Raw genomic sequence first — 20,280 nt, forward strand, 5'->3', positions numbered from 1 at the left:
AGACTTCCAGGAAGTATGCTATCCCAGCTTCCTGATTTTCCCCATATAGATCTCTGCTGACTCCAGGCCAGATTCTGAGCCCTTTGATCTCCTGTCTTTCTGTCAATCTTCTCCCACCCATGTGCTGTCAACCTACTAACCTACAGCTTAGCCACTCGAAACAACACTTCTGTATCTAAAAATATCATGATAGTGTGGTGGATTTTGAGGCTATCATTAATCTATGGGTTTGAATGTTGAATGTTACCCTTCATCACAGGGAGGGGCAGCATCAATGTTGACGAAGCCCAGCTGGCTGCAGTACCGGCCCCGCTCACAAGGCTCGCAGCCCTCCTCACCGGTCACTCCCTTGTTGTTGGAGAAGGTGCCAGCAGGACAGTCCTGTGGGTAGGCCGTCCCGTTGGGGCAGAAATGTCCGATCGGACACTCATCGTTCCCTGTGAAGGTGACATTGTTGCTGGCATCCACCTGGAAAAAAGAACAGTTAGGGAATGAGTCATCTGATGCAGTTAATCACAGATGCTTTGATTTGACAACTTCACAACCTCAGACACAAAGTTTGGTCAGAGTTGTAACTGCTAACATGCTGATCCGCATGTCAAACAAATTTGAGGTGTGGAGTTACTTATCATTAAAGGAAAACTATGTACTGAACTACAACTTTAAGCATAGTTAACAATTGAAGTTTATCATTATACATGCCCATGATAATAATATGAAAAATACCTTCTCTTTGTATAATAAAGTTTGACGACCTACCCCATCCTTGAGTGGTGTTGGGCTTGAGGCTCCCCCTGTGCAGTAATACCCAGCATAGCACTCTGCAGTCGGTACACTGAGCCCGGGGGTTTCACAATAGGACCCTGCCGTGCACTGGGCACAGTCTGACTCCTGGGTCAGGTTCATAGTAGCGCCATACGTCCCTGGGGGGCAGGGGAAGGAGGTGCTGAGGGGGGTGCCGGGCGGGCAGTAGTACCCCTGGGGACATGGGTCAGGTGTCACGACAGCCACTCCTGAAACAACAGAATACCGTGAGCCTTGAGATCTTTGCAGTTGTTTTATTCCGGCACTATTCACAGTGACCTCTCTATCATGATACGGTGAATGATTAAGTATTCATTTCCAATGTAACTTTAGTACTGTAACAGAATTGTTAGAATATAAAAACATATTGGACAAATAGACACAAATTAAAATAGATTGGATAAATACATGTAGATACATAAACCCATTGCTCAGCCAACAAAACAATATTTCCATTTATGTAAACAAGACAGTTGATAGTCTGCTTTGAATGTACAGTAGACATACTAAGTACATGTAACTTTACATATCCATGATGGTTGAATGACACTCACCATTGTTGGGGTCACAGTAGTACCCAGCAGGACACACATCACAGTCCCTCTGACCCTGCTGTGCCTGGTACGTGCCGTTGGGACACAGGACAGGTTCGGGGAAACCCTGCTGACAGTAGTGTCCACGGGGGCACAGGAAGTCAGGAGGAGTGGGGGTGGCCTGCCCTGATGGACAGTAGTAACCTTCCCCACAGGGGCCATCCACATCCGCATTACCATCACCTGGTGAGAGGCGATATAATATACTTTTGTCATTCCACAAAATAGAACACTAAGTAACAACACTTCAGTATTAGGGACACTGCAGAGTAATTAAAGTTTGTCAAATATCAAGCTGAAGAGGGTCCCGGGCAACAGACTGATCCAATAGCCCCTCCCACTTCTGTCAAAATGTAGACATGCAAATTTAGATAAAAACATAAAAAGGGAAATATTTGACAGACATGCAGCCACTCTCTCAATGGTCAAACTGATAAATGCCATGGTGGACAGTCTGGATCAGTCCATACCACTCCAGAAAATACAACATACTTCTGACTTGTAGATTGAGTAACATTTAAATAAGTTTTTAAACGTAGCTTGAGTAGTTTTTAAAGCAAGTTACAATGTATGGCCTCACCTTCACAGAAGAAGCCAGCCGTGCAGTTGAGACAGTCTGACAGTCCATCATTACCAGCAGTGCGACTGTAGGTGCCGGCAGGACATGGGACGGGCACAGTTGTGTTTGTGGGACAGTAGTGACCAGCTGGACAGACGTGCTGGTCTGGTCGGTCACTGGTGTGGTTACAGTAAAACCCTGCATGGCAAGGGCCTGGAAAAACAGTTTTTGGCAACCAGTTAGATAATCCCAAGCATGCCCATAGCTTGCGACCACACGATGATCATAATTTATGTTGAATATGATCGGTCTCTTACAAACTTTAAGGTAATCCATGCGAATTGTGTGTGTCTTAGCTACACTTTATAATGCGCACTTTTCCTCCCCTATGGAAAGTAAATATACACAACATGGTGTATTCCCTATCACCCAAAGTTAAAACCTGAGAAAACAGGCCTTTCAATGCGAAATGAGCCAAAATTTGGTGTCCCTAAATTAAATAATGCAACAACACCAATTCCAATGTCTAAATCCAGTATAATTCCAATTTTCAAAAGTAGCACACATGGTTCACACAAAATGCATTCCAATTATTGTACGGAACATTTGGAAGTCCGTGTGAAAACCAAATAGATCCCTGGGCTGTACTGCTAGTTATCACATGGGCCAGAACACCCATATCGAACGTTATCGCAGACCAGATATGACATAATAGAGTTTATAAGAAACAGTTGTACCTGTTGGAGCTGTAAGACCTGGAGTCTCACAGTACATGCCTCCATCGCAGGGCAGGGCTGTAGGGGACCCGTACGGGCAGTAATACCCGGGTCCACACAGGCCGCCTGTTGTCATGGCATTGTCAGGGCACACACAGTCGTACAGGGGGTGGCACGTGTCATTACCATAGTTTGTACTAAAAAGGGTGGAGAGGTATTTGTTACAAACTATGCTCTTGAACTTGGACCAGGTTCTGTCCTAGCTACACAATGTTGGGACTATTGACTGGTATAGAAAGATACTTTTCTTTATTGTTTTTATCATGATTGTTACCATCAATTTTGTTATTGATATTTTTTGTATGTCAAATTCTTGTTTGTTTGTATGTAACTGTGTTATTTGTGACCCCAGGCCCCACTGCAAAAGCAATGGAGTTAGGCCACCCTGGTTAAAAATGTCAGAAATAAAGAATGAATAAAGCTCATCACAGATACATGAACCTGTGTCAATTACTTATACCTGTGTTTTACACTGAAGCACATGATATTGTATAAAGCTATCATAATAATTCAAGCCACACTGCAAATAATTGATTGTTATTTCACAGTAGAATACATTCAATTCAATAAGAACGTTGTATCCATGCGTACATTGGTGCTGCAGTGGGAGACAGAGTAACGGTCACTCCCACATCAAACGGCCGGTGACTGCTGGACGCTCCGCTGCAGTAGAATCCCTCGTCACACCAGCCTGAGGGCTGGACCAGCCCCAGCCCCTCACAGAACATCCCCGGGGGACAGGCCGGGCAGTCCGACACGTTGTGCTGACCTGAGGACGGGGGGTTCAAGATCAAGAACATTACTCTATCAGATTCAGAACAATGAATCCTGACATTCAGCGAAAGACTTTGCAAATTTTAAAAATAAAGCCACATATTTGTGTTAGTTAACATCATGTAACATTACCATATATGAAAAAAAAAACAGGCAAGGTGTGCATTGCTTGTTCATGACTTTTGAGCAAAGAATAAGATAAAACTACTATTAGGCAGATTCTCACAGTATGCCGTAGAAGGTCGTGCATCCATACATACCTGTCTTGTTGTTGTAAGTCCCAGCTGGACATGGGTACTGCTGGTCAAACTCTGTCCCCTCTGGACAGTAGTGACCAGGAGGACACTCCACTGGTGTGACTGTCTGATTTACACAGTAGAAACCTGGGGGGAAATAAAGGGGATAGGTTGACTAAAAACAGCAAGTTATCTTCTAGAAACCAAAATATCACAGAAAAATATGGGGAATTTCTTTACATAAGTTGGTAATGAGAAGGCAGTAATGCACATGCTAAAACTAAATACTAGTTTAATTCTATGGTTTTGGAACAGCCGTGTCACACATACCAGGTGGGCATGGGTCACACTCTGCCAGGCCGCCCTGACTTGCATATTTGCCCGCTGCACACTCTTGAGGATTGGCTGAAGCCTGGGGACACTGATGTCCAGGTGGACACTTCCCACCGACCCCAGTGTTGATGCCTTCTGGTGTGGACACGTTCACACCTGCAAGTGACCGTAACAAGCCATGGTTGAGTAACTACACAAAGTCTGTACATGTGTGATAGAGTGAAATGATACACTGTTTACACAATTTTAACAGACATGTAACACTTATCACTTTTACTGAGATGGTACACAGCAGCCAACATTTCAGCACCTTGGAGAGGATTCATACAAATGACAAAAGGCAACTGTTACAGCACAAACCAAATGTCAGTACTGCTGTTCTTCACTCACCACTGGTACAATAGTATCCCGGGTCACAGTTCCCAGCTACGTCATCTAACCCATCTGTGTCGCAGAACTTGCCACCAGAGCAGGGCGTGCAGTCTGACTCTGTCTCCAGGTTGGTTCGGGCACCAAAGGTTCCTGCATCAAAGAAGGACTTTTTAAGGAAAATCCTTCACCAAAACACTGTTTGGAAGTTGGCAGACAAGTAGTGCTATGCCTAAAAATAAACCTTGCAACAACTAAAAAATACAGAATTTAGCTGACCAGCTGGACATGGCTGCAGGTCAGTGCCTGTCCCTGGGGGACAGTAGAAGCCCTGGACACAGTTGTCAGCCGTTGAGCCCCCGGAGCAGTAGTACCCAGCAGGACACACCATGCACTCTGATGCTCCAGTGTCGTTGGCGTAAGTTCCATTGGCACACGGAGTGGGCCAGTAACTTTGTGCTGGGCAATAGAAACCTCTAGGACAGATGTCTCCTGTTGTACCGTCTGTGGAAAATCATTTGCTTGTAAATACTTCAAACTAGTGCAAAGTATGAAGTCATTATGAATGTACCTCAGAAAATGACAAAAATAGAACATATCTTATACACCATGTAATATTACTTTGTATGAAAAAACATCAGGTAACAAGAGCTTTTATGATCATTTGTGATTTTCATAAGCCCCATATGAAACTTCATCCTATGGGTAATATGGACAGATCATGCTTTCAAACTAGCTGAAAATTTTATTTTATATGTCAAAAATTTGGGACCCAAGAATCACCAACAATTATTTTGGCAAAACACTAACTTCTTAATATCTTTTATGTCCCAGACAGTATGATATGTTTTTCAACCCAACACATTGCTTCCCCTACAAGTGGTGTTGTTCAACAAACAAAGAAACAAACAAACAAACAAAGAAACAAATTCTCATACCACTTGGGTTCTGCACACTTGCTCCTCTGATACAGTAGTACCCAGGCAGACATTCTCCAGTCACATTAGGCTGGCCTCCCTCCTGGCAGTAGTACCCTGGTGTACAGTCCACACAGGCACTACTGTTGGTCTTACCTGTAGAAAGTTACAGTCAGTGCAATGTCAGAAGTTCTAATCAGATCGCAAGGAAACTTAAACCCCGGCTGCTGCACCGTGAGATTGAGAAAGTTTGTTAGTCTACATTATCTCTCTAAGTCCTTTACAGCATGCAACACCAGCCTGTTTACAATACCAGTGACTCTTTACAGAATGAGACAAAGAGCACAACACAGACAAAACATAATTCAATTTAAAACAGCCACAGACATTGTGCAACACAACATACACACTGGTACCAACTGCTACCTTCCCTTAGTCCTCCACCACAACTAACTGTGCCATTGTAGACTGTAATTACCATTTTTCAATTTACACAATTTAAGCCTACAGTGATGCAATATGACAGAGAAGCGTACACGTGCACCTTGTATAAAAAAGGGACCCAAATTGGTCCTGATTGACAGCTGACAATCTCAGTTTTGCATTTTTCTAATGTAAGTAAGACCTCCAAAGTGCTGAGGTTTGAAATTATTAATGACACAAATAATTTGGCTGTTTTAATTCATGAGTGTCAACTGCAAACAGCGGACAAAAAAGACACCTTTCCATACAAAACCACTGAGAATGATGCCTTAAGTGCAAACCTCGAGCTGCAGTAGTCAATGTAGCCATAAGTACAAGGGAGAAAAAGAGAAAGATACATGTAAGTCGTTAGACATCAGTCTATACAATGTGCTTCTGTGAAGCACTTTTTATGATGCTTCTTGCAGTACATGGATCTACACAAATATCTATGTAATGATTATTATAAAATTATGACATATAACAAAGTTGGTGCTAAATTAAACCATAGATGTTGAATTGTGCTTGATAAAGATATGATGTCCTTGATTCAAATTGATGTCATTAGCAAGCAATATTCATAAAATATGTAAACAAAATGTTACCAATCCACAAAGACATCATGATAATGGACAATAGTTTGAGAGCAAAGTCATTTACATTGCATACAGTAGATGACAAGAAGTCCAGAATGAAAAAAATGTTGATTTTACTAAAAAGAAATCAGAAAAGAAAACTCTCAAGAATGCTATCATTTATATGGTTAGATACACAGATCAATTTGCTGTGTGCTAACTGCATGAGACAACTGAGCCTTACCTTCAGTGGGTTGGAATGTGCCGGCAGGACAGGGCACAGGGTCAGGGGTTCCCTCTGGACAGTAGGCACCACTAGGGCACAACATGGGGTTGGGACTGGTGGAGCCCACTGCACAGTAGAACCCTGCATGGCAGGGCTGGTAGGGGGCTGTGAGCCCAGGACGGTCACAGTAGTACCCGGGGTCACAGAGTGGGCAGTCTGTGGAGGCACGCAGGCCGGTCTGGTTGCCATAACTACCAACTGGACAGTCCGTCCCTGAGATGTGGAAAGGTTGAGACCATTAGAGAATTAGCTGAGTCACATTCTCTGACATGCCACACAAACTTGTAGTTTCTTTGCCGTTTTTAAACATAAGAAAACTATGAAGAATATGATGTACACTGTGTAGACCACAAACTGATCTGGTAATGTGGCATGAAAAAGCTTAATGCAACTTACAAAACTGTCATGATGCTGAAAACTGACCTATTTCCGATCCCTCTGGACAGTATTGCCCCTGTGGGCAGATGTCTCCTGTGGGACTGTTGGTGGGTGTTGGGCTGTCCGCCCCTCCGGAACAGTAGAAGCCAGCAGTACAGTTCCCTGTGGGGGACGTCAGGCCAGCGTCCAGACAGTACATACCGGGGGGACAGGCAGCACACTCAGCTGTAGGGAGCACACAACACTGCTCAGCATTTCATTCTACTAACTTTGGGGTGCGTTATTATTCGAGCTAGTGAAAAATAACCTGGAAAACAGGTGTAAATAGTAAAACAATGTTACACTATTCAGTCCTACATTGATGACATGTTACAGCCAAATTATGGTTCTTTTTAAATAATAACTTAAAGCCATGATGCATTTCAAGTAATCAGTACATGACTGTATGTCTCATTCACACTGTCAATAGTTACATATCAATCATAAACATGAGACATACTCTCTGAGCACACAACAAACAGTAGTCTGGTTTTGTTTTCATTGTAAAGAGAAGTGAAGCAGGCCCACCTGTACTAGACAGTGAGGTCCTGTTGCTGTAGGTGCCTGCAGGACACTTGTTCTGGGTGGAGTACTCCGTACCATTGGGACAGTAGTGCCCGGGCACACATGGTTCAGGGGTGATCACCCCTGTCACATTGTTCAGCTCGTGTGGATCACAGTAGGACCCAGACGGACACACCTCACACAGGGCCTGGCCGGGATGGGACTGGTATGTTCCTGCAATATGGCATCAGGACTTCAGGCATAAGGTTTCTCTCATTCATTCAAGTTATTCCTTTGCAGTGCAGTATGGCTAAAAAACCCTGTCTTAGATCCTTGTCAGTGGTTGGTTCTGTCACAGCTTGAAAATTCTATGGCATTAACTCATACAATGTCCTTCAACAAATGTGATCATGCTTGTTGGCATTGACTGACATCTAGATCTTAGTTAGCTTGGTTTTAAACCAGGGTATTCATACCTCTTGCACATCAGCAACCCAAAAACCAAGGGCAACTTAATGTGCTCATAATCACAAAGCTTCTAAGAGGTTGTAAAGACTCTTTTATGATATAGTTCTTATACATGTACAGTCCAAAGATGTTCCATACCTCTGTCACAAATCTCAGGTGTTGCACTTCCCTCAGGACAGTAGAAGCCAGCTGGACAGGTGTACTGGGCAGGTGTGTCAGTTATCTGGCCGGCTGGACAGTAGAAGCCAGGTGCACACGGTCCAGATGGTGTCACCAGACCCTCCCCGCTGCAGTAAGAGCCTGACATGTGTGGACAAAATGTAGAATCATTATTTTATTTCCTACACATTCCTGCTGAAACAAAAAATAATAAAATTTTGTTCCCCTACGGCGATGATCGTAGTATAGTGGTAGAAAGGAAACTAATGTGGTAGCCTTGAGTGTAGTTGTAGTAATACTATTCTATACACTTGTGTCAATTTCTCCACTAAGTCTTCTTGAATATAGGAATAGAAGACTTGTTAGTTTTAATACCATGTCTTGTCACCTCAATTCTTGTTACAATGTTTATGGAGTCTATTTTGAAAATCTAGTCATTCTGTTGTTTTTTTACCCATCTTGCTCTTCCTCATCAGATTTGGAGTCTGCAGACAATGTCATCCACAAATTTTACTTGCTACATGTACATGTTATGACTGACCTGGAGTACAGAGGAGGCAGTTGGACAGCTGGGTGTTTTTTAGATGTGTTGGAGAAGGTTCCGTTGGGACAGGCTGTCTGGACAGGTGAGCCCTGCTCACAGTAGTGTCCTGGTGTACAGGGGAACTCTGCAGGGTCCGGCACGGTCACACCAACTCCCACTGGACAGTAGTACCCCGCGGCACATTCCGCTAAAGGGACAACATGTCATACAGAACTGATCAATGTTTATAATGGTATGGATCTTGGACACTGATCCATCACTTCAACAGCATTTTCCAACTTGTTTAAAACTTGGTTGCACATGGACATGCTTTTGCTATACCTATGCAAAGCAAGGAACACACTGTGCTTGAAGCAGAATGCATTGATTGTAGCAAATTTTAACATCTTACAGAAGTACCGTCCCTATATGTTCAACATTAGACGTCTAAAGGCTTTAGGATGCTGGGTAAGCTGATATGAGTAGAGTGCACTTTAGAATTTAGCTGTACAATCTGTAGTAGGTACAAAGAAAGCTTTAAACGGTATATACTAGGGCATTATGTTATGACTTAATTGTTACCTGTTGGTGTAGACAGCTCATATCCCTGGCAGTACCAGCCACCATCACACTTCCTTGGAGCGGTGGATCCCTCCGGACAGTAATGCCCGGGAGGACAGCGGTTCCCAGTGTACGCTATCTCAGAACAGCTGCACATGGACACGTCGCTATAGTTGGCTGGAAGGTCGCAGGCCGTCACATTACCTGTGGAGAAATCATGGGAAAAACATGAACTTCAACTGACCAGTAAGCAGGTCTTCAGTCTTTGTTTTTGACTACTGTTAAATTATTGAGAGATGTCACTTCAATGTACATGATGTATGTACATGTGTACATTGTAGTACCTGGAGGTAGAGGCTGTGCTTCACTAGCGCCCCCTGTGCAGTACCAGCCAGCACTGCAGTTTCCAGTCGGCTGACTGAGCCCATCTCCCTGACAGTACTGTCCTGGGTCACACAGCACGCAGGCAGAGCTGTTCTGCTGGCCCTCTAGAGGGTTGTAGGTCCCTGCCAGGCATGGATACCTCTCTCCATACTCCGTGCCTGCTGGACAGTAATGACCAGTGGGACAGATGTTGGCGTACGGATCGCTGGTGTTCAGGTAGCAGAAGTACCCAGCAGGGCAGGGATCGCACGACGCTCGTCCTTCCTGATAGTTGAAGGTGCCTGCCTCACACGCTCGAGGCGCAGCAGTTCCCGTGGGACAGTAGTAGCCGGGTGGGCAGATGCCCCCCACCCCGGTGTTGTTAAGGCCATTAGGAGTGGCAGTGTCGACACCCTCTATACAGAAGTGGCCAGCAGCACAGTCAGCTTCTGGAGCAGGTAGTCCTGGTGTGGAACAGTAACTCCCACCTGCAGGGACAACAGATGGGATGACATGTTGCACAAAATTTTCTCACACTTTCTTGTAACAAGACCATCAGTATTCTGGCAAACCGGTGTAATTCCACTACAACAAATCTTATTCCAAGAGATTTCAATACTTCCGTGAAGTATTTTGGTTTTTTTTGTGACTTTTAAGTTCACCCTGTTTCCCGTGTCTGACTTTTTGAGCTCCTGTCATTATGCCTGTGAATCCTCTCTCACACACATGCTATCAATCTACTCTCAAGTTCACCCCATTTCCTATATTTTGTATGATCCATGTGCTGTCAACCTACCCTGACCGCACACACACACACACAAACCAACAGCTCAGCCACCCAACACAATACTCCCGTACCCTGGGAAGTAAAAATGTGACGAGTGTTCAGCAGATTTACCTGCACATTCTGTACAGTCAGCCTCCTGTCTGAGCCCAGGTGTCCCTCCATAGAAGCCTGCAGGGCAGGGCCACAGGTCAGCCCCTGTTCCCTCGGGACAGTAGTACCCCTGGGTACAGTTGTCGGCCCTGTCCCTGTTCACACAGTAGTAGCCAGCAGGACAGACGTAACAGGCGGAGGCTCCGGTGTGGTTCATGAAGGTCCCGTTACCACAGGGTACCGGAGAGGGAGAACCCAACTCACAGTAGTGACCCTCAGGGCAGATGTCACCTGTAGTGATTGAACATTCACTGTCACTGAAAAACGCTGATGCAAGTCCCTGATAGTTGACCTCTCTACAACAAATCTATGACATCATGAAATCATATACATTTTCAACATTACTGTTCTACAGAATCGTTTCATTCACAGATCTTGAAAACACCACCTCCTTTCCTTCCTGCTGGAGTAAAACACCACAATAAATCTACAGTATGACAGTCCTACTCCTGACCTGTAACTCCGTCTGTAGGTGTGCTGGTGTTGGCTGCCTGCTGACAGTAGAAGCCGGCGGCACACTCTGCAGTCACATTCGTCTGGCCAGGAGTCTCACAATAATAACCTGTAAGACAGACAGACATAATGTGTGAGTTTAGTGGGTTGACTTGGAACAAAAATGGTGCAGATATTTAGTTTGTTCATTGCACAACCCTCTAATGATGGCCAAATTTCTCAATTGTTTCCAGGTGTTTGATCCACAAACGTGAGTCACATGTCCACAAGGTCGGGTGAAAATGATTTGTACTATATTGTACCTAGCTTTGGTTTGGGATGTTTTATCTGGTCTAATCTGTGTTTGTGGACAGCCAAACTTCAACCAATGTTAAAGAACCCACCAAACTTATCGAACAGAATAGGCGACTAATCCCAGTGAGATTAGATCAAACCTTACTGTCTAGTCTTATGCAGCTTGACTTACTGTACAGAACTGGACCAGATGTGTTACACCTAAAGGCAGTTTACCAGTTATGTGAAATAAAGAAACAAGACTTACCTGAGCTGCAGTCTACACAGTCTGATAACTTCTCCATGGCGCGGGTTGGCAGGAAAGTTCCTGGCGGACAGGCGACCGGTGTGTCCGTGCCGTTCGGACAGTAGTGTCCAGCTGTGCACTCGTCACCAAAGGTCTCCCCCACGGGCTTGGCCTGGTCAGAGCCTTCCAAACAGTAGTGCCCTAATGGTGATACAGGGAATCACAGTCAGCACCAGGGACAAGGAAACACAGTCAGCACCAGGGACAAGGAAACACAGTCAGCACGAGGGACAGGGAAACACAGTCAGCACCAGGGACAGGGAAACACAGTCAGCACCAGGGACAGGGAAACACAGTCAGCACCAGGGACAGGGAAACACAGTCAGCACCAGGGACAGGGAAACACAGTCAGCACCAGGGACAGAGAATCACAGTCAGCACCAGGGACAGAGAATCACAGTCAGCACCAGGGACAGGGAAACACAGTCAGCACCAGGGACAGGGAAACACAGTCAGTACCAGGGACAGGGAAACACAGTCAGTACCAGGGACAGGGAAACACAGTGGCATATTTTCCCATTTTGCAATCTTTTTGAAGGGAAACAAAAATTAATGCAGGCAGATATTATCTATGTATTAATCAAGTCCGGGCTGACTACTAAGCAAGTAAGATTAAAAACAGTATTGAAGAGAGAGAAAAACTCAGTCCACAAGTCTAATTGACATCTCACCAGCCCAGCATTGTCCGGACTCCTGGGTAAGACCAGTGTCAGCACAGTAGTGGCCGGGGGTGCAGGCTCTGCATTCAGACGCTTCCGTCAACCCTGTCATATTACTGAAGGTTCCTTTGGGACAGCCTGCCCCAACAACACTCCCTGTAAACACAGCAATACATACATTAAGGAATCAAGGTACAACATAATTTGATTACATAATACAAAATAAATCGAGGAAATGGACAAATTCTCTTAAGAGTCAGACGTTTCAGATATCCACTGTCTTTCACCGTTGACTGAGAATTAGTCTTAAAATGATAGAATGATAGTCTGCACATGCATATTCCTTTCCAATTCCTTCTAGAATTTCTATTTTTAACACTAGTGAAATTTGTACTGATATCCATGCAATAGTGAAGTGTATGATTGTGTGAAGTGTTTATTACCTGATGGACAGTATCTGCCTTCAGGACAGATGTCTCCTGTGTCACCATCAGTAGGAGTAGAGTTCCAGGCACCAAGAGTACAGAAGTACCCAGCAGTGCAGTTGTCTGTAGGCTCAGTGTTTCCTGGGACAAGATTACAAATTATACAACAGCTGTTGAAATTTATTCATATCAATGGGATATAGATACTAAAATATAATTGTGACACATTTTCTGTAACTGATCTATCAAAGCAAGTCTACTTTGATCCGATTCTTTTTTAAAACTTCACATCAATCTTTAAACTTTCTACATTAATACCAGATGATCACAACATAAACCACTGGAGGTTAAACTTTAGTACTAATAATTCACGTGTTGTATGAAATAAACTTACAGCAGCAAGACTGCCAAACTCCATATGATTAATATATGATAATGTTGCTGATGTGTTACCTTGACCTTGACAGAACATGCCGGGATCACAGGGTGTACACTGTGTGTGATTGGCCAGGCCGGACCTGTTGCTGTACGTTCCCTCCGGACACAGGAACTGGGAGGCAAACTTGGTCCCTGCTGGACAGTAGGAGCCGGGCGGGCACACCGCGGGGACAGACACCCCCCGCAGGCTGCGGTAGCGGCTGCTGAAGTTCCCGAATGACGTCGTGTTGTCGTAGTCAAGGACCTCATAGTCACCTATGGGGAATTCATGGGAAATATAATTCTATCATGACCAATACATAGATAAATGCAAGTCCAAAACTTGCGCGTAATGTCTGGTACTAAATATAATTCCACCAGGTCACATGATCTGCCACCATGAAATAATCTGTGTATAAATCTCCAATGCAGCCTCAGCCAGACATTGAGTACAATGCACTCCTGTACATCTTTGTGGGTGATGCACTAGAGATCCCCAACAAACTGTTAATTAATATGGTGGATCATGTATGTGTATGTAACCTGGTGGTCGAATCAAAATTTGTGGTCAAATCAAAATTTGTTTCAGCTGTGTAAGCTGCCTCACCATATGCCTGACAGTAGAAGCCCTCTTCACAGACATCACAGGTGCCACGGCCCCAGTGTGGCTGGTAGTAACCACTGGGACAGCCGGTCTGGTTCCAGCTGCCCTGCAGACAGAAGTGTCCGGGGCTGCAGGCCAGGTCCATGGGCTGGGAGGTGTTCTGTCCACCGGGGCAGTAGTAACCCACAGCACAGGGGGCACTGGGACTGTCCATGTCCCAGTCACTGCAGTAAGAACCAGGGGTGCAGGGGGTGCACTCTGAGATGTTGGCATTTCCTTCTTGGTCTGCAAAAGTGAACAGGCAACTCTTAAGATACACCTCAAATCTTCATGTAAATTGGTGGAATAAATTTAAGACAGTATTGATTGTGAACACAAACTGGAACTAACTACATGTGTTGTACATGATTCCTGAACCTTGATTCCTGCAATGGATATTGTAGTTACAGCTGCATTGTTTTTGTTTCAGAGGTTATACTGAATTCGTTTTGTAATGTACAATGTGCTCTGTGATATGTTATGTGAGGTACACAATACCAGCAATTGCTGCCTATACTCCTCTTGTGTGCTACAGATGCAATCTACATAATTTAGTCAAACCAAATTGAAGTGTCCTAAGCAAACCTGCGTATGTCCCAGCAGGGCAGGGCATCTCCATGTCAGTTCCCTCAGGACAGTAGTGCCCCGTGGAGCAAGGCTGTGGGTCTCTGACCTCAGCACTGCCGTTGCAGAAGAAGCCAGCAGAACACGGTCCTGATGTGGCATCCAGCGCATGCTGCTCACAGTACTGACCCAGGTCACACGGAGTGGGGCGTTGTGACCCCTCTGGGCAGTACGTACCTGACAACAAAACAACACTGTTAAGAACAAGGATCAGAGACTCACAGGGAGCATTGAAGGGTCCCTCATGCAACCTTGGCAATTTGCCCAAGTTGATCTTTTTCACCTCCTCATTCTGCTTGTCAATCTTAACCCCAACCTACTACTCTGTACGGACAAACAGACACACAAACCCACAGCTCAGCCACCCAAAACAGTACTTTCATGCCTAAAAATAAATGCACTACAGCAATAGTAGGATGTGCAATGAATCCATGTGATGCAGCAGCTTCATATTATCTTCTGGACAAGCCCAATACAAAAACAGTCTGTAACAGTAGTTGAAAAAGTATGTCACAGTGCATGTCATCACTATCTTATTTGATACTAAGAAGTTTCATTTGAACTTGAGTCAACAAAACCTGCTAAGTTAAACATACACATAGTGCCACGTACAGAGAGGGTTTAATAAGAAAGTGTGTTACCTGGTGTACAGATGCCACCAGTGAAGTTGAGGGAGTAGACTGGGCATTCTGTATCCACGCTGTAGGAGTCGCTGGTGTTAACGTAGGGCGAGGGCTTGTCACTGAAGGCACCACCAGAGCAGTACCACCCAGGTGCACAGTCACCTGTGGGTCTGGACAGACCATCCCCTGCACAGTACAGACCACCTGTAGGGAAGAGGGGCAACTTACAGTCAGGCATACCAAACATGTCATACTTATGATCATGAAGTGATATCCTGCTGGCTTATCAAAGATCTGATCTGTAAACTTAAGGAAGGTTAAAGTAAGTCCCATAGCCTTTGACCCGTAGGAGCAGTGGCTTCAACTGTTAATCTAACTGTTGTCTAGGGTATGGCATTGGAAGGTGGAGTCCATCCCTCTCCTTCCTGCACCTTTTACCTCCCCAACTTTGTTGGGTACCTATATTGTACACCTGGTTGGAGTGAGGACAGTCAATGCTTTTTTAGAACACAACATCTTGCCAGGAATGCAAGGAATTGAACCTGTCAATTTTCAAGCTCATGTCTGCCAGCCCATCCACAAGGAGATTCAATACCACAAAGATCTGCTAGGAAAAAATTCTACATATTGTAAGCATTAGCTACATTAAGCATGTTATTGGGTTTTAGCACATTATATTCTTACCTGGGCATGGCAGGCAGTCAAAAGCACTATCAGCAAGAGTCCTGTTGTTGTAGGTGCCTGCAGGGCAGGGGTACTGGGTCGGGCTGGCTGTCCCTTCAAGGCAATAAAATCCTGAAGGAAACAAAGAAAACATGACTGTTTAAATAGTGGATGTCCTCTTGGATGGGACCTTATCCTTTTTTTTATTAACTTCAATTTTCACCTCAAAACAAGGCTCATACGAACCACGTCTTACAAGTTTTGGGTTACATTAAGGAACTGTAGAGACAGATGTTTGTTCACCCTAGACTTGAAAAGTTTAAGGCTGTACCTATTTGGGAAGCATTCACAAGGAAGCTTGTTCCTCTGTACCAGTACATTTGTATCTGTGCCTCATGTGATGTTAAGTTACACAGCACTATCATGTACATGAGACAGCATCTCACCTGTCCAACACGGGGTGTCCACATAGGTAGTGGAGTTGACAGGACAGTAGTAGCCTGGAGGACATGCTGTACAGTTGGCCTGCAGGGTCCTGTCATTGTACGTGCCTGCCTCACAGCCGATCGGGTCTGGCGTCCCTTCTGGGCAGTAACTCCCTTCAGGACACTCTCCTGAGAAAGACATGACATTCAGGGCTTGAAATAACCACCTGCACATGCAGGTTAATGTAGGTAAAATTGGAGAGTGTTGAATTTTTGTGATATTATACCTCCAATGCCAGTATGGTTACCATACAGGTTAATGCAGGTAAAATTGGAGAGTGTTGAAGCGATACCATACCTCCAATGCCAGTGTGGTTGCCATTGGGAGTTGCGGTGTCGACGCCCCACTGACAGAAGTACCCTGGTGCACACATCCCTGTGACATTAGTGGCACCACTCTCACTACAGAATCGCCCCCCATCACACTGGGTACACTCACTGGCTGCTGCAAGCATCTCCACAGGGCCGTATGTACCTAATGGACAGAAATAACATCACAATTATCATAAAACACAAAGGTGTTCTTGTCCTACTTAAATAGTGCCAGGGTGTGCTGTAAAAATGATGCATGTAATTTTGCAGAAAGTTGGCCTTGGAGTCTATTGGCTGGGTGAAAGGAGGAAAATACAGATTGAGGTAGACAGAAAAATTCCAAATCATAATCTCAAGGAAGAAGACGAAATTACAAATACTGCTAACTTTCCTTTCTAAAGCTGTATATATAATATATATATGAAGAGTTCATACCTTTGGGACAGTTCTTCCAGTCAAATCCAGTTCCATTTGGACAGTAGTGACCGGCAGGACAGGGGTTAGCTACATGTCCCCTCACACAGTAGTATCCAGCTGGACATGTGTCACAGACTTCAGCCTGGCTGTGGTTCATGTAAGTACCTATACAAAAACATCACAAGAAAATGTACTTTTTGATAATGCTTGACTAAGAATGTCCTCAGTCTTCAATCATTATGATCTACCATGTTTGTGACTTGGTCTTTAGTCATTACTCACCATCATCACAGGGTACAGGCTGGGCAGACCCAGTGGGGCAGTAGTGGCCGGCTGGACACACGTCTCCTGTCCCTCCGTCTGTGGGTGTGGCCGTCCACGCACCACTGCTACAGTAGAACCCTGCCTCACAGTCATCTGGATACAAACATCACAGTCAGATAGACTACAATTTTTGATTTTTGGGAATAGCTGCACTAGTGCACATAAAAATTAAGGTACACAGCTTGAAGTAACTTTGGGTGCACAACATTAAAAATAAGTACAACGTCAGCAAAACCTAATTAGATCTTACTGCCACTCTTAAGAGCTACTCTTCATAGCTTGAACCTGAAATTCCGTAGCTGATTTCAACATATAACACAGTAAAGGTTTTTTCCGACACTTAACCATATTATCAAAAATATTCTGTATATTATATATTAAGTGTATACAATACGTAATATGTAACCCTTCAGAATACATGTATCTTGGTGCACTGTTCCACCCACAGTCAAAAATTAGGTTTTGGGGACACAAAAGTGCACAAATATGTACCCTGTATTTCTAGCCCATCACCTTGTTTGGGAAATAGTGTCTATAGCATACGCAACAGAAGATGAGCCTGACCTGTGACATTGCTCTGTCCCTGTCTCTCACAGTACTTCCCTCCGGTGCAGTTCAGACAATCCGTTAGTTCATCCATCCCGGTGTCGGGTAGGAAGGTTCCCCTAGGACAGGGGACAGGCTCCCCTGTACCCTGGGGACAGTAGTGGCCGGGGGTGCAGTAGTCTCCATAGGACTGCAGCACAGGGTTGGGAGTGATGGCAGCCAGGCTACAGTAGTGACCTGCAGCACACTCATCTGTGGGCTCAGTCAGCCCTGCAAGGACACAAACACATCAGGGTCAAGAAATCTCTAACCTTAACCTCTAATCTTAGGGAAGTAGAGTAGACTTTTTGTGCACAACCAAAGAGAGTCTGATATACTACTGTAACAATGAGCCTAAATGTAACCATACAGGCAGAGAGCTTGCTGTGACAAGCCTTACTCACTTTCTACCAGCTTTTCCATACCCTGAGTGAAACAGTGATAGCCTGGAGTACAGGCTGCCCTTACCCTGAGTGAGACAGTGATAGCCTGGGGTACAGGCTGCCCTTACCCTGAGTGAGACAGTGATAGCCTGGGGTACAGGCTGCCCATACCCTGAGTGAGACAGTGATAGCCTGGGGTACAGGCTGCCCTTACCCTGAGTGAGACAGTGATAGCCTGGAGTGCAGGCTGCCCTTACCCTGAGTGAGACAGTGATAGCCTGGGGTACAGGCAGCACACTCGCTGACATTGTGCAGTCCAGTCCTGTTACTGAAGGTTCCCTGGGGACACTTGGTCTCCTGGTGAGACCCTCTGGGACAGTATGACCCCTCCGGACAGATGTAACCTGTAGTCCCATCCTCAGGCTGGGAGGTGTTTGAAGCTGACACACACACGTAGCCTGCATCACACAATGCTGTGTACTCCGTCAGACCTGTACAGGAAGCAATCAAAGGTAACTACAGGGTCTACAGTTACTACAGGATCTACAGTCATGTCTGCGTTACATTTGACGGAGGTTGCGTTAGCGGCGCGATACTGGTGCGCCGTCGTCGCGATAACGTCGCGACGATATCGCGATGATACCGCGTTACGGTAACGCAGTTTGTATGGCCGGAGCCTCATAGGTAGCTCCGCGTCACCCGCGTTATTTCTCGAGTGATCGGTCGCGTTATCCATTCATATGCACGGGGGGCGTCATGAGTTGATTAGTCCCCGCCTACACAGCGTGTCGAAGTAACCAATTATTTTCAGCTATTCCCGTGTTTTCGGTACTGAAATAAGCATATTCATACCTGATTTTTTTTGTAGGTTTTACTGACGTTTGTCAAAATCAAGACGTTTAATGTTACAGATAAGATAAGGTAGGATAAGAGAACTTTGAAAACGTAAGTTTTAGAGCACACTAATACGTGTGCCCCGATCAGCAAAGCCACGCGGACCGACCGGGAAATTCGGTAGCGGAATACACATTTGCTTACGGGGAGGAAAGGCAACAGACATTTTGTTTTCAAAACTCGAATGCGAAATATAAGTATTGAACAAACATCTCATGAATAATTGCATCCACAGAATCAAAACAATAGTTTCGAATGTTGAGTCAAATCAGAAGTATTGAGGAATGGACTACTAATGACGATAATTAAAGTCAAAATTCACACAAATCTCGCGATAGATACTGCGCGCGGCGGCGCAAGCCTGTCAAAATTGATTGATGAACTCCGACCCAAACGCCAACAGGGCGGTCGGAGTTTCAGATCAAAGGCGGCACAACCTAGCCCGGCACTTTACTTATCCTAATATTGTCCTTGGCTACACTCACTTTTTCGGTAAAAATACGTCTAACCAAGGTCCTTTGTTGCTGTAAATTTTACCGACAGCGTCACGCTGAAGGGTATATGAAAACGATCCCAGCAAAAGACAGGGCTTTTATATTTTTCCAAGATTGACGCCACTGACGTATGTGGAAAATGATTTTGGCAAAAAAAGATGACAATTTATATACCGGGAACAAGCACATTATACCAGTACTATACCACCAGACCGTACTCGAATCACGCACCGGCGACATGTCCGGACATAAATGCTTGATACACGTGTATCTTATCTTATCCCTGACTGTATATTTGCATTACCTTGAGTTACTAGAGTCGTTTGTGTCACTTTACTGTTGCAATCGTAAATAATGCTTTGCTGGAATTTTTGCAGAAAAAATAGCTCGCTTCAAATGCTATCTTATTGAAATCTCGAGTAAGCGCATATTATTTGAAAATAGTCTGACTTGTTTCTTTGTTTGGTGAGCAAAGAAGAGCCACGTGATTTTTTTCGACGTTCGGTAAATCAGATCTCCATGTGAACCAGTAAAATCATGTGTAAAACGTTTAACTAGTCTTCTAATTTTAACCACAGATGTCTGTTGTTGTTACCATTATGGTCTACTAAAGTGCAACACTTTAGAAAATCCGTAATTTATGCAGTATTGTTATGCACGGTGAAGCACGCCGGTACATTGTT

The 20,280-nt window shown here is 44.7% G+C and overlaps 1 protein-coding gene across 1 annotated transcript in view; it reads right to left on the reverse strand.

Moving 5' to 3' along the window:
* Nucleotides 1-20,280, reverse strand: part of LOC109474799 — a 63,620-nt gene that overhangs the window by 24,919 nt on the left and 18,421 nt on the right. Inside the window, 36 exon segments of the mRNA XM_019775159.1 lie at nucleotides 248-468; nucleotides 760-1,013; nucleotides 1,359-1,580; nucleotides 1,978-2,169; nucleotides 2,694-2,869; nucleotides 3,324-3,501; nucleotides 3,767-3,889; nucleotides 4,073-4,231; nucleotides 4,466-4,597; nucleotides 4,724-4,948; nucleotides 5,383-5,517; nucleotides 6,126-6,131; nucleotides 6,643-6,897; nucleotides 7,108-7,287; nucleotides 7,630-7,839; nucleotides 8,212-8,242; nucleotides 8,292-8,373; nucleotides 8,774-8,963; nucleotides 9,338-9,520; nucleotides 9,661-10,167; nucleotides 10,578-10,847; nucleotides 11,071-11,178; nucleotides 11,611-11,790; nucleotides 12,321-12,464; nucleotides 12,752-12,874; nucleotides 13,187-13,426; nucleotides 13,758-14,039; nucleotides 14,379-14,594; nucleotides 15,059-15,244; nucleotides 15,725-15,835; nucleotides 16,150-16,317; nucleotides 16,487-16,663; nucleotides 16,936-17,082; nucleotides 17,200-17,334; nucleotides 17,806-18,057; nucleotides 18,467-18,700. Coding sequence (XP_019630718.1) covers nucleotides 248-468; nucleotides 760-1,013; nucleotides 1,359-1,580; nucleotides 1,978-2,169; nucleotides 2,694-2,869; nucleotides 3,324-3,501; nucleotides 3,767-3,889; nucleotides 4,073-4,231; nucleotides 4,466-4,597; nucleotides 4,724-4,948; nucleotides 5,383-5,517; nucleotides 6,126-6,131; nucleotides 6,643-6,897; nucleotides 7,108-7,287; nucleotides 7,630-7,839; nucleotides 8,212-8,242; nucleotides 8,292-8,373; nucleotides 8,774-8,963; nucleotides 9,338-9,520; nucleotides 9,661-10,167; nucleotides 10,578-10,847; nucleotides 11,071-11,178; nucleotides 11,611-11,790; nucleotides 12,321-12,464; nucleotides 12,752-12,874; nucleotides 13,187-13,426; nucleotides 13,758-14,039; nucleotides 14,379-14,594; nucleotides 15,059-15,244; nucleotides 15,725-15,835; nucleotides 16,150-16,317; nucleotides 16,487-16,663; nucleotides 16,936-17,082; nucleotides 17,200-17,334; nucleotides 17,806-18,057; nucleotides 18,467-18,700 — 6,634 coding nt within the window.

This window comes from Branchiostoma belcheri, unplaced genomic scaffold (assembly GCF_001625305.1).
Source record: "Branchiostoma belcheri isolate BF01 breed outbred unplaced genomic scaffold, Haploidv18h27 scaffold32, whole genome shotgun sequence".
NCBI lineage: Eukaryota > Metazoa > Chordata > Leptocardii > Amphioxiformes > Branchiostomatidae > Branchiostoma > Branchiostoma belcheri.